This window comes from Chiloscyllium plagiosum, chromosome 35, assembly GCF_004010195.1.
Source record: "Chiloscyllium plagiosum isolate BGI_BamShark_2017 chromosome 35, ASM401019v2, whole genome shotgun sequence".
In the NCBI taxonomy this organism is placed as follows: Eukaryota; Metazoa; Chordata; class Chondrichthyes; order Orectolobiformes; family Hemiscylliidae; genus Chiloscyllium; species Chiloscyllium plagiosum.
In genome coordinates this window covers 137,083-151,681 of record NC_057744.1, presented here as the reverse complement: position 1 = coordinate 151,681, position 14,599 = coordinate 137,083, and the positions used below count along the sequence as shown (strand labels likewise).

The window sequence follows — 14,599 nt, the reverse complement described above, 5'->3', positions numbered from 1 at the left end:
TTCTCGTCAAAAGGAAAAAGGTAGCTTATGTAAGGTGGAGGAAGCTAGGGTCAAGCTCAGCTCTAGAGGATTACAGGCAGGCGAGGAAGGAGCTTAAAAATGGTCTGAGGAGAGCCAGGAGGGGGCACGAGAAAGGCTTGGCAGAACGGATTAGGGAGAACACAAAGGCATTTTACACTTATGTGAGGAATAAGAGAATGGTCAAAGAAAGAGTAGGGCCGATCAGGGATAGCATAGGGAACTTGTGTGTGGAGTCTGAGGAGGTAGGGGAAGTCCTAAATGAGTTTTTTGCTTCTGTCTTTATGAAAGAAATGAACTTTGTAGTGAATGAAACCTTTGAAGAGCAGGTGTGCATGAAACCTTTGAAGAGCAGGAATGGATAGAGATAGAGGAAGCTGATGTGCTGAAAATTTTGTCAAACATTAAGATTGATAAGTTGCCAGGCCCGGACCAGATTTGTCCTCGGCTGCTTTGGGAAACGAGAAATGCAATTGCTTCGCCACTTGGGAAGATCTTTTCATCCTCGCTCTCCACTGGAGTCGTACCTGAGGACTGGAGAGAGGCAAATGTAATTACTCTCTTCAAGAAAGGAAATAGGGAAATCCCCGGCAATTACAGACCAGTCAGTCTCACGTCTGTCGTCTGCAAGGTGTTAGAAAGGATTCTGAGGGATAGGATTTATGACCATCTGGAAGAGCATGACTTGATTAAATGCAGTCAACACGGCTTTGTGAGGGGCAGGTCATGCCTCACAAACCTTATCGAGTTCTTTGAGGATGTAACTAGAAAAGTTGATGAAGGTCGAGCTGTGGATATGGTGTATATGGACTTCAGCAAAGCATTTGATTAGGTTCCCCATGGTAGGCTCATTCAGAAGGTCAGGAGGAATGGGATACAGGGGAACATAGCTGTCTGGATACAGAATTGGCTGGCCAACAGAAGACAGCGAGTGGTAGTAGAAGGAAAATATACTGCCTGGAAGTCTGTGGTGAGTGGTGTTCCACAGGGCTCTGTCCTTGGGCCGCTATTGATTGTAATTTTTATTAATGACTTGGATGAGGGGATTGAAGGATGGGTCAGCAAGTTTGCAGATGACACAAAGTTTGGAGGAGTCGTTGACAGTATAGAGGGCTGTTGTAGGCTGCAGTGGGACATTGACAGGATGCAGAGATGGGCTGAGAGGTGGCAGATGGAGTTCAACCTGGATAAATGCGAGGTGATGCATTTTGGAAGGTCGAATTTGAAAGTTGAGTACAGGATTAAGGATAGGATTCTTGGCAGTGTGGAGGAGCAGAGGGATCTTGGTGTGCAGGAACATAGGTCCCTTAAAATGGTCACCCAAGTGGTCAGGGTTGTTAAGAAAGCATATGGTGTTTTAGCTTTCATTAACAGGGGGATTGGATAGCCAGAGATTATTTCCCAGGGCAGAAATGACTAACACGAGGGGTCATAGTTTTAAGCTGGTTGGAGGAAAGTATAGAGGGGATGTCAGAGGCGGGTTCTTTACACAGAGAGTTGTGAGAGCATGGAATGCGTTGCCAGCAGCAGTTGTGGAGGCAAGGTCTTTGGGAACATTTAAGAGACTGCTGGACATGCATATGGTCACAGAAATCTGAGGGTGCATACATGAGGATCAGTGGTCGGCACAACATCGTGGGCTGAAGGGCCTGTTCTGTGCTGTACTGTTCTATGTTCTATGTTCTATGTTCTATGTTCTAATACCCCTCATAATTTTATAAACCTCTATAAGGTCACCGCTCAACCTCCGATGCCTCAGTTAAAAGAAGTCCCAGCGTATCCAGCTTCTCCTTATAAGTCAAAGCCTCCCAACCGCCCATCCCAGCAACATCCTTGGAAATCTTAACTGCACCCTCTTCAATTTAATAATATCCTTCCTATAATAGGGACACCAAAACTGTACATAGTACTGAACAAGAGGCCTCACCAACATCCTGTCTAACCCCAAGGTAATGTCCCAACACATACTCAATAGTCTGAGTGATGAAGGCGAGCATGGTAAACGCTTTCTGCACCACCGAGTATAGAAGGACATGTGCAGCTACCACACCCATGATCATTCAGGTTGGTTGTTGCATCTTGAAATTTTTATTGGTCCTTTACTCTATCACAGATTATTCCTTTAGCTCTTCTTTGCCCTTTGCAGTTCTACTCATTCAAGATCTCTCACTTTCTGAGTTATCTTCAGCTCTAATGAGGGTCCCTGATCTGAAACCATGGTTTTCTCCAGAGTTGCTGCTGAGTAATTCTAGCATTTCTAGTTTCTGTTTTCGATGTATCTGCAGCTTTTAGTTTTTAGTTTTCATAAGGAGACATTAAGTCAGATGAAACCAAATCTTGTTCTCAGTGAGATAGGCTTTAAAGGAGTCCCTGAATGCAGGGGGTTGGGGAGTGAGGGGAGAGGGAGAAGGAGGAGGGGGAGAGAGGAGGGAGGGGGAGAGAGGAGAGGGAAGAGAGAGGAGAGGGAGTGGGAGGAGAGAAGGGGGGAAGGAGAGAACTCCAGGCCCTGCAGCCCAGCCAGCTGAAGATCTGGCCGTCAATGGATACCTCAAGGGGGCTTTGGAGCTACAGTGGATTACAGAGGCCAGGAGGAGGAGGGATTTATAAAACCGTGGAGAGTTTATAAACCTGATAAAAATGGAGGTAATGTTAACCAGGAGGTGGTGTGGGTGAAAAAGTACACAGGACTGAACCCATGGGTATTGCAGAGTTTTGGATGACCTCAAGTTTACTGAGGGTGCTTGTAAGGTGAAGAATAACTGAATTACTTTTATATTCTCTCCATACATTTGTAAAGTCTAAGATCCTGTAAGCTTCCTCATATTTCATGAATGTTTTCTTCGGCAGCCTCTGACAGACACCCACTGATGCGCAATGATGTTAATGAGGCAGTGTATTCGGTAAGTGGCAAACATCTCAAACCCACCAAACACAAGATTCTAATTCAAAGTTTATCTTTCCCAAAGACATGAGGGAGCCTGAGCCCAGGAGTAGGGCCTGTCAGAATGGCTGACTCTGAGCTGTGGTGGTCTGGGATGAGAGTTCAGTGAGAGGGAGGAATCAGCTTACTGATCGTTTCCCCACTCTGACCAATTCCCAGGTCCTTTCCCTGATTTGTTTCACAACAATCACTCCAGAACTCTATTATGAAGTTAAACTGTTAAACTGACTGAGAGTGTGAGTCCTATCGCTCTCGCACTCCCTCAGTGTTGACCAATAGTGAGACAATGCACGTCAAGAGGCTGGAAATGAGATTCACTGACTCAGGTGATATTTTGGAAACAATGGCATTTAGGGGAAAAAAAGGATGGAATTTCATCTAAAGGCCAGTCAGAGAGATTGTGCCAAATTGTTAAGGCCTTGGTGCTTGAAGCTTTTGTTCACACTCAGACTGAATTGTTCACAGTTCAATCTCCCTGAATGCCCATCTAGTCCTGATTTGGCCTTAAATGCCTTTAGGAACATTTCTCCATCTGTAAGTGACAGACTCAGCTCTTCATTGGGGTAGTGGTGGTCTATTCCTGTTGCCATGACAATAAGAACCTAGTTTCTCTCAGAAGGGTCCGAGGTAAACTTTTGGAATAAAAGCCAAATGGATTGAAGAAATGGGAAGGGATTACATAATTAGCTATCATATTGCTGCATTAAAGTGAATAAGTTAATTGAAATTCTAATTATTGATGCTGTGATGAATGATTTGTGGGTTTTTTTACAGCATCTTAACAACGATAACCGAGCCATGTACAGTGAGCTGGGGAGAAGGGCCAGGCACTGAAGGAATCCACACCCTGCAGCATAAAGGCTTTATCCACTTAGCAACCGAATCGTGGAGCTTCAACAACCTATCTGTGCTTTAGAACTTTAAAATAAATAGTTTGTTGAGTATTTGTCTGTGAAATCCATTTTTAATTTTTCTAATCCCCTTTCATTTTGCATTCATGATTGGCGTACAAGCTGCCAGATTGCTGAGGCAGCCCCTGGGTGGTCAGGCCATGTGAGGAATGTGTTTGAGTCTGTTCTCGACACTGGGAAACATCGGGCCTATGACAGAGTACAGAATGATGGGAGTGTGAGGCATGGCCATTAGTTAATGCCAGAAACTGTCCTTTGTTCTCATCATTAAATAGGTTTGTATGAAAGACTCTATTTGATTATTGGGTTTATTGATGTTTACTTGTCTGTTAGCAGTTAGTAAATTTGAAATTAAAAAATTTCAAAAACCAAATATTTAACGTCTGTTCACTGAACCCTTGCACCCATAACCACCTCAGGACATCCCAAAGTGTGTCACAGCCAATGAGATCCTTTCAAAGGCTTTCACTGTCGTAATGCAGAAAAACAATCTAAGCATAGGAAAAGCATGTCTGGTTAATGTCTTTTAGAGAAGAAAATCTGTGATTTTCACCTGGTCTGGGCTTACAGGTAGCTCCAGAGCCAGAGCAATGTGGCTGACTCATTGCTGCCTCAGACTTAGCTGAGCAAGACACTTGATTGTACCAATCACTACAAAGGCTCAAAGACATGAAACCTGTTGGATCACGTGGGCACTTGAAAAGACAACAGCAGAAACAGCCCTGTCGATCGTGCAAAGTCCTCCTCACTAACAGCTGAGGGCTAGTGTCAAAATTGGGAGAGCTGTCTCACAGACTAGTCAAGCAACAGCCTCACACGGTCAAACTCACAGAATCATACCTTACAGACAATGTCGCAGACACCACTATCCCCATCCCTGGCTGTGTCCTGTCCCACCAGCAGGACAGACCCAGCAAAGGTGGCACCACCGTGGGATACAGTTGGGAGGAAGTGGCCCTGGGAGTCCTCAACATTGACTCTGGACCCCATGAAGTCTCATGGAGTCATGGCATCAATCACAGACAGGGAATCTCCCACTGATTACCATGTTCCATCCTCCCCGTCCTCGACTGATGAACCAGTGCTCCTCTACATTGAGCACCAACTGGATAAAACCCCGTCAGGGGTTAATATTCATGTTCTATTGGCTCCACCCATTCTCAGGATGACATACACAGTCCCTTGTGGACACAGGAAGTTCTAACTAAGCTTTCAGGGGGAGCAGATGGATTTATAATCACTCCATCAGGTCCCACTGATTCTGCCTTTCCAAATGTAACTGTTCATATCACGACTCTGCAATAATTCTCTTGTTATCTCAGGATAAGTGTTGTCACCTCTGTCACTAATCACTGCATAGGGGCCAAGGCAAAGCAAACAGAAAGGATGACTGGGGACAGCAAATGATTGCAAACAGCGAACTGCAGATACTGGAGATCTGACACAAAACCAGAAATGGTTGGCAAAGCTCAGCAGTTCTGACAGCATCTATGGAGTTGCAGGGTAACTGGACTTGAAACATTAACTCTGGCTTCTATCCACAAATACTGCAAGACCTACTGAGCAATTTCTGCTCAAATAGCCCTCACCCAGTCCCACCTCCTCCCAACCCCCAGACAGTATAGGTGGGGGTCCACTTGACCTCATGACACTCACTCTCTCTGACACTCACTGCCTCAGTGACCCTCATTCTCTGACTCAGAGCTCCTGTCTGTGGGCCTTGTAAGAGGAATCCAAGGCCATGACCGCAGCACATTAGCAGCTGCAGCTGAGGCTGGTGCTGGGCCTGCAACATTGAGCGATGTGACTGATAACTCTGTGGGACAAGTTACAAAGCTCAGAGAACAAGCATCTTACTGTAAACATCACAGCAACAAACCGCAACACAGTCCGCACCCTGCTCTCTGCAAACACTCTGCAGCCTACACACTACAAATGCACACAGCAATGTCGAGAGCAATGCAGAATTAACCTATTGCTGCCAGGCCATCCATTTCAACACAAGAAACTGCACTCTGTATCTAACCCCATGCTGTCCCTGTCCTGGGAGTGTTTGATGGGGGACAGTGTAGAGGGAGCTTTACTCTGTATCTAACCCCGTGCTGTTCTTGTCCTGGGAGTGTTTGATGGGGGACAGTGTAGTGGGAACTTTACTCTGTATCTAACCCCATGCTGTCCCTGTCCTGGGAGTGTTTGATGTGGGGACAGTGTAGTGGGAGCTTTAATCTGCATCTGATATGAGTTGCCTCCCAGCGAGAGAGAGAACAACAGTTGGACAGGCAAAGGAATGGGTAACTGTCAGCCTGGGGAAATCATAGCTGCCACTCAATTATCGGTGTTTGCTCTCTGCGGACTCTATCTCCACTTATTGTTTGCTCCCTCCCAAACCACCTCCTGCCCCTCCCCGACCCACCCCACCTTCTGTATAAATACTATCCTTTTTCCTAGCTACCATCCATTCTGAGGAAAGGTCACTGAACCCGAAACGTTAACTCTTGATTTCTCTCCACAGCTGCTGCCAGACCTGCTGAATTTTTCTAGCTATTTCTGATTCTGTTTAAAGTAGTGCTCATCGGGTCAGCAATAATCGAGCTTGTTGGGCTAAGTTGTTAAACAGTGAGAAACGTAGAGAAATAATCAATGCCATGTCTGTAATTCTCCCCGGGCACTCTGATTGGGTCCGTAATGATTGTGGTGCGAGGAGTGGATGGAACATCATGTGGATGTAGGGCCCAGGGGTTCAGGTATTTGCTGTATCTCACAAACATTCACCACTCAGTGGTTAGCCTCACAGCACCAGGGATCCAGGTTCGATTCCTGCCTCGGGTGAGTGTCTGTGTGGAGTTTGCACGTTCTCCCCGTGTCTGCGTGGGTTTCCTCCGGGTGCTCCGGTTTCTTCCCACAGTCCAAAGATGTGCAGGTCAGGTGAATTGGTCATGCTAAATTGCCCATGGTGATTGGTGCATTAGTCAAGGGTAAATATAAGCTACAGGAATAGATCTGAGTGGGTTACTCTTTGGAGGATCAGTGTGGACCTGTTGGTCTGAAGGGCCTGTTTCCATATTTTAGGGAATCTAATCTAATCTAATCTAAATATCCTGATTCATCTCTGGTCCTTGCTCAGACCCACAGGCTAGTTGTCTGTGGGTTCAGCATCCCTGATGTAACAGGAACACAATCTCTTGGCAGAATGCTTTCGATATCAGGGCTTGTTTGCCCTTGAAAACAACTAGCTGCAAGCTGCCAGGTTGCTCTGTCTCTGTCTCTCCCTCTCTGGCCAAAATGAATAAATCTTCTCAGGCACGTCTTCAATTCTGTCTCACCATAGCTGGATAATAGTCTTTTGCAAATTCTTGAAGTTGATCACCTTCAACAGTTGTTGACTGTAACACAGGCTCTGGCCAAAATGTAACAGATCAGCCTTGAGAAAGCTCTTGATTTTTCTAACCTGGAGATCACCAAAGCAGATCAACAAGATTATCTTGGTCTTTGTGTGGGATGCATAAATCTGGACAGTGGGTCAGACAGATTCACCCTGGGATGTGGCTTGCATTCCACTTTGAAAACAAATCTTTGCAGATCATTGACTAATTTCATTGCATCATGTAGTTTGTTCTGTCAGTGCGTGTGTTCTATTTTTGCTATTTATTCCAGGATAAGGGATCACTGTCTTATTGCCTGTCCCTAATTGCCCAGAGGGCAGTTAAAAGTCAACCACATCTTTATGGGTTTGTGGCCAGACCAGGCAAAGACAGCAGATGTACTTACCTAAAGGACGATACTGAACCAGATGGGTTTTTATGACAATTGACAACGGTTACACAGTTGTCACTCAGCTAGCTTATTATTCCAATGTTTTATTGAAAATAAATGTCACTGCCGAGCCTGATGGGAGAATGAAGAGCAGAGGTTCAGAGAAATGCTTGTTGCAGGTCATGTGAATTATTTCAACACATGTGAAAGATGATACAGTGAGTGAACGCTCAGTAAACTGCAGTTTGTGACACCAGCTGGGAAAGAGCTCAGCGTAGACAGGCCCTTGAGAAGCTCACACCCACCTGGATATGATGGTAGCCTCTTTCTGTTTTTGCAATGGTTGACTGCACTCAGTGATGTGTAGCAATCTCTCAGGCTGTCACTCAGTGACTGGGATTGCTCCCAATCTGGGGGGACTGTTAATATCGCACTGTGGTTTATATAAGTCTTGCTACCAATCCTTGTTCCTGGTCTAAGCACCTATTTGATTTACAATGATAGAGGAATAATGACAAATGAGTTTTAACAAGTTTAGTATATTACATTAGTTATATTAGTATAAATTATATTATATTATATATTAGTATATTACATTAGTTTAGTATATTACATTAGGAACAATTTACATGAACTGGTTACACATTGATGTTAAGACTTTTGGGAGACACATCTGGCCCCTCTGAGATCCAGAGTGATTTCCCCAATTTCCCAACCCAGGATTTATGACAAAATCAAATTGAGTGCAGCTTAATGCAGTCACCAACTTTAACCCTAATACAACATCCTCCCCAGTAACTGGAAACCAGAAATTGCATAAATGCAATATTCAGGACGTGAGTATCTCTGGTTAGGCATTTATTGGCATTACCCTGGAGAGGCTGGCGATGAGCTAACTTCTCAAACCTCCTGAAGGAATTATTAGGTAAGATGGCCAGACCCCAGTGAAACGTCCCCAATGTATTCTGGTCTCAAATGGGACAGCCCAAAAAATCAATCTCTCAGCAAGGAGGGATCAAGTGGTTCCTCTTCATTATTCATTTGCTCTCTGAGTTAGTTGCAAAAAGTTTAGTTAAAAGATGGATCCCTTAACTTGAGGATACGTTTCCTCAGACCCAATTAATTTATATTTTAATAGAAATAAATTTAACCAGGATTTCTTGAGTTTGTGAAAAAAATTAATTTTTAATTAGCAAATGCAATGTATAATAATAATGCAACATACAAATTAAACATGAGAAATGTGTCCAAAAAAGATAAAACCTAAAGTTGTGCAGATCAGTCTCAGGGTTGTTCATAAAGAGTAAATGGTGGAACATTGATAGTTGATCAGTTGATTTGGATTTTTCTGGCTTGCAGGTCAGTCAAACTTCTTTTGTCTGGTTTTCTTTCAACTGGCTTCTCACTCGGAGTGAGAGAATAATACCCTCCATGCAGCCACAGATGGGTAATTCAGTCTATTAGCACATGAGCACCTCAGACTACTGGCACACAAAGACCTGTCCTTGTACATACTTGAAAGGGGACAACATGAACCTGATTCTTACCCAGAATGCTCTCTTTTCTCCCATCATGCTCTCAATCTGAGACATTGATTATGATCCATGCTGTATGAATATCGTCACTGGGCAAGTAACCCTGAGACCCAGGTGAATGTTCTTGGGACAGGGTTCCAATCCCATCACAGCAGATAGAGAAATTAACTTCAGTTGTAAAACCTGAAATTAAACACTTGCCTAATTGTGACCACAGAACTGTCATCAATGATTGTCAAAGCCCTGCTTATTTGGGGAAGGAAATCTGCCTCCTTACATGTTCTGGCCTACATGTGAGTCAGATCCACAGCAATGTGGTTAACTCTGAAACACCCTCTGAAATGGTCTAGCAAGCTGCTTAGTTATATTAAATCCCCAAGAAGCCTGAAATAGGATGAAAACTGGCTGAACCACCTGACATCAACTCAGCCACGGGTTATGATGATAGCAAACCAGCCGTGCAAAGTCTTTCTTTACTGAAATTTCATGCTAAAAGTGAAACAGCTGCTTTTCAGATGAGGCATTCAACACCTTGACATACTCACGGAATTATACCTTCCAGACAATGTCCCAGACCCCACTATCACCATTCCTGGATATACTCTGTCCCACCGACAGGACAGCCCCAACAGACAATGGTACAGTCAGGATGGGGTTGCCCGGGGAGTCCTCAACATTCACTCTGGGCCACATAAAGTCTTGTGGTTTCAGATCAAACACGGGCAAGGAATCTCCTGCTGATTACCACGTACCATCCTCGCTCAGCTGATGAATTGGTATCCTCCATGTGGAACAACACTTAGAGGAAGCACTGAGGATGGCAAGGGGACAAAGTGTACTCTGGGGGGTGGGGGACTTCAATGCCCACCACCAAGAGGCTCAACAGCAGTACTACTGTTTGAGCTGGTCGGGTCCTAAAGGACATAACTGCCAGACTGGGTCTGCGGCAGGTGGTGAGGGAAGCAACAAGAGGAAAAAACATTCTTGACCTCATCCTCACTAATCTGCTGACTGCAGATGTATCTGTCCATAACAGTATAGGTAAGAGTGACCACTGTACAGTCCTTGTGTAGACAAAATCCCCACCTTCACACTGGGGATACCCTCCATCGTGTTGTGTGACACTATCACTGTGCTGAATCAAACAGACTATGAACAGATCTAGCAATTCAAGACTGTGTCCCCTCCCCCTGACTCAGGGCTTGTCACCTGATGGGAGACTTTGAAGTGTCAATGACTGGAGCACTCATTAGTGTCTCCAGCATCTGAACTAATCCCCAGCCACATTGATCCTGTTAAACCCATGGCCAGTGATGACGGTTATGATGCCAACAGCATAAACAGCGAGTGACAGATCAGATCTAAGCTCCGCAGTCCTGCCACATCCAGTCGTAAATGGTGGTGGATGACTAAACAACTCACTGGAGGAGGAGGCTCCACAAATATCCCCATCCTCAATGATGGAAGATGGGACATGCTGATTGGTGGCCACAAGTGGACAAGAAGTGAACAGACTTCCCATTGTTCAGAGTCACCTGACACCTTCTCACTCCATCAACAAGAATAACAACTCTGCTGATTGGTCATTCCTTCAACGAATTGTTGGAACATTGTTAACTAAAGGACACAGCTGATAGGCTGGGCAACTGAACATCGAAAAATCACTTTTAAACAAACACAGAGAAAGGTTAAACAACGAGAAATTGCTGGAAAAACTCAGCAGGTCTGGCAGCATCTGTGCAGAAAGAAACAGAGTTAACATTTCGAGTCCTGCCAGGCTGGCTGAGTTTCTTTAGCAATTCTGGTCATTGTTGCAGATTCCCAACATCTGCAGTTCTTTAGTTTATTAAAACAGGTTGGTTTCTGTGAACCAGGTTTGACTTGGGCACACACCACTGGTTGAAGGTCTGTATCTAATAGGGAAGATTCTGAATGCGCACCTTCATGTTTCTCCCAGTGAGCACATTGGGGCTGGGACATTGAGTAAAACTTGAACACTCACAGGAGGGAACTCCACAAGCTCAGATTCCTTGACAGTGTTGGCTACTTTTTTAAGAAAGCAAATGGAGTTTTGGCATTTAAAGGACAAAATCAAAGGCATTTTTAACTTAAACCTGTGCAATCACTGGTTAGAGTCCAGCTGGGAGACTCTATCCTGGGAACTACACGTGGATCAGGGATATTTAGATTAGATTAGATTAGATTAGATTACATCTTTATAAATGGAAACAGGCCCTTCGGCCCAACAAGTCCACACAGCCCCGCCAAAGCGCAACCCACCCATACCTCTACATTTACCCCTTACCTAACACTACGGGCAATTTAGCATGGCCAATTCACCTGACCCTGCACATCTTTAGACTGTGGGAGGAAAGCGGAGCACCCGGAGGAAACCCACGCAGACACGGGGAGAACGTGCAAACTCCACACAGTCAGTCGCCTGAGGTGGGAATTGAACCCGGGTCTCTGGCGCTGTGAGGCAGCAGTGCTAACCACTGTGCCACCGTGCCGCCCACAAAGCTGGGCCAAGGGATATGGGCCAAGTGTTGGCAAATGGGACTTGGTCAGATTGGGATATCTGGTTGGTCTGAAGAGTTGGACTGAAGGGTCTGTTTCCATTTATAAAGATGGTTTCAGGATGAGGAGGGACATCAGGGAATGTGTAGACACTGGAGAAGCTGGGATTGTTCTCCCTGGAGAAGAGAGAGTAAGAGGAAATTTAATTGAGAAATCTAGTAGCATGCGAGTTTCTCACCAATGTCTCTCATTCTTAGTGCAAATGTACCAGCATCACTGATGCCTCCCACGGTCGAATGATTTACTACAGCCCTGGTGAAGTACATAGCACTCACTTCAGGAGGGAGAATCAAGGTGTTTAGGACAGGCGTATGTTTATATTGTTGGGTTACTTGTGGGAAGGACAGTGAGAGAAATCCAGGAGATCAAGGAGGTGTAGGAGATCCATTTCTCACTCTGATTTATCGCTGCAACTTGTCGTAAACATCTCGCTGTCCACTTTTGATTGGCTGAAAAACAAAAATGTCAGAAGAGGAAAGGGAATCAGTTTTATAAATAACACTGAATGTAAACCATGACAGAGAGTGAGACAGTGAGAGGATGGGTATGGGGTGCTCTGAAGAGGTGATCGATGTAGGAAGCACAATGGAAAATCTGTGGGGGCTCACATCTTTGTTACAGACAATCTCGCCTCAGTCCAGAACACCCATGGGTGCTCTCCCTCTTTCCAGAACACCCATGGGTGCTCTCCCTCTTTCCAGAACACCCTTGGGTGCTCAGTATTTTTCTAATATCTGGAAACTTGACTGCATGGAGCCCTATTCACCATCACCTCTCAATAAGACACATTGTCACACTGCCCACTGAAATCTAGAGGCCATAGGTTTATGGTGAGAGGGGAAAGAGTTAAAAGGGATCTAAGGGGCAACGTTTTCATGCAGAGGGTGGTACGTGTATGGAATGAGCTGCAAGAAGAAGTGGTGGAGGCTGGTACAATTATAACATTGAAAAGGCAATGGGTATATGAATAGAAAGGGTTTGGAGGGATATGGGCCAAGTGTTGGCAAATGGGACTTGGTCAGATTGGGATATCTGGTTGGTCTGAAGAGTTGGACTGAAGGGTCTGTTTCCATGCTGTATGACTCTGTGACACTCTGTGACTCCCAGTCCAGCAAGACCGTGGTTTTAAAATTCTCATTTTTGTTTTCAAATCCCTCTTGATCTATGTAATCCCATCAAGACCCATGGGGTCCTCTAGCTTGCTGGTTTAATGGTACCATCCACTGAGCCCTTTAACTGAGAAATTCCCTCAGGTCCCTCTCAAAACTTCGACCTCATCTATGACTATTCATAAAACCAACCAGTCCAGAAGAGGCCCTTTGGCCCATCAAGTTTGCCCAATTGCGGATCCAGAATTCCTTAAATTCACTATTCGGGTTGGGAACAGCAATGGATTCAACACTATTCCAAAAGACTGAACTGTTGGTGTGGAGTGGGACCATGAAAACTGACTGACACTGTTCGATGGTAGTGTAACCACAGAAAGGGCTTGGGCAGAGTGTTGTCCAGGGGATTGATGGAGGACGGTGAGGGAGCAGGGTTTGTTAATGATCAGGAGGATGATGCTGGGCAGGATCATGGGATGGTGAAAGTGAGGACTGCAGATGCTGGAGATCAGAGTCAAGATCAGAGTGGTGCTGGAAAAGCACAACTCGTCAGGCAGCATCCAAGGAGCAGGAAAATCAACGTTTTGGGCAAAAGCCCTTCATCAGGAATAAGGCAGGGAGCCTCTGGGGTGGAGACATGAATGGGAGAGGGGTGGGGCTGGGGAGAAGGTAGCAAAGAGTACAATAAGTGAATGGGGGTGGGGATGGAGGTGACAGGTCAGAGAGGAGGGTGGAGTGGATAGGTGGGAAGGGAGATTGGCAGGTGGGACAGGTCATGGGGACAGTGCTGAGCTGGAAGTTTGGAGCTGGGGTAAGGTAGGACGAGGGAAAATTAGGAAACTGGTGAAGTCCACATTGATGCCCTGAGGTCGAAGTGTTCCAAGGCAGAAGATGAGGCATTTTTCCTCCAGGCGTCGGGTGGTGAGGGAGTGGCAGTGGAGGAGGCCTAGGACCTGCATGTCCTCGGCTGAGTTGGAGGGGGAGTTGAAATGTTGGGCCACAGGGCAGTGTGGTTGATTGGTGCGGGTGTCCCAGAGATGTTCCCTAAAACGCTGTGCAAGAAGGCGTCCAGTCTCCCCAATGAAAAGGAGACCACATCGGGAGCAACGAAAATCAGGGGATGGTTCAGGATTAGAGACTTCTATAATGATAGGAACTAGGAAGCATGGTCCACAGTCTTTACCGCGTAATGGGATTGTTCATGGGAAGCTGGCGTGTTGGTGCTTCGACCTCCCGGAGTCTCCATAGGTTCAAACTGCGGGTGGCGGAATTCTGTAAACAAAACAGAAGCAATTCAGAAAACGGGGCATGGACACATCAGCAGGCAGCTGTGTAGCAAACCCATGCTCATGGTTAGCTTAACAACCATTCACCACAGAGATAAAAGCCACTGTCAATCACACAGGGACAGACCCTCACCCACCTACCATCTATCATGGCCAACAAAAGAGGAGTTTTCATCAATCTCCTACACTGTCTCCCCCCATCAATCACTCCCAGGGCAGGGACAGCATGGAGTTAGATACAGAGTGAAGCTCTCTCTACATCATCCCCATCAAACCCTCCCAGGCACAAACAGTATGATGCCATGAGGATCTCTTGCAGTTTTGGGACAGGTTGAATTCTGTTGGTGGTTGGTTCCTGTCTGAGCAGGTGCAGTGGTTATAGTGCAGTGTTTATGGAGCGGGGGTTATGGGGCGGGGGTTATGGGGCGGGGGTTATGGGGCAAGGGATATGGGGCAAGGGTTATGGGGCAAG

The 14,599-nt window shown here is 45.7% G+C and overlaps 1 protein-coding gene and 1 long non-coding RNA gene across 2 annotated transcripts in view; one reads left to right on the top strand and one right to left on the bottom strand.

The window, feature by feature from the left end:
• LOC122540562 overlaps positions 1-3,903 on the top strand; it is a 23,540-nt gene extending 19,637 nt beyond the window's left edge. The window contains exons 4-5 of the long non-coding RNA XR_006309349.1: positions 2,866-2,918; positions 3,734-3,903. This is a non-coding gene — a long non-coding RNA (uncharacterized LOC122540562). The remainder of the gene's footprint in view (positions 1-2,865; positions 2,919-3,733) is intronic.
• A 7,806-nt stretch (positions 3,904-11,709) lies between these two features.
• The window catches only part of LOC122540503 (T-cell surface glycoprotein CD3 epsilon chain-like), a 10,697-nt gene continuing 7,807 nt past the window's right edge, over positions 11,710-14,599 (bottom strand). The window contains exons 5-6 of the mRNA XM_043676364.1: positions 14,025-14,113; positions 11,710-12,184 (exon numbers count right to left, since the gene is read on the bottom strand). Of these exons, the coding sequence (XP_043532299.1) occupies positions 12,137-12,184; positions 14,025-14,113 (137 nt within the window). The 3' untranslated portion in view covers positions 11,710-12,136. The remainder of the gene's footprint in view (positions 12,185-14,024; positions 14,114-14,599) is intronic.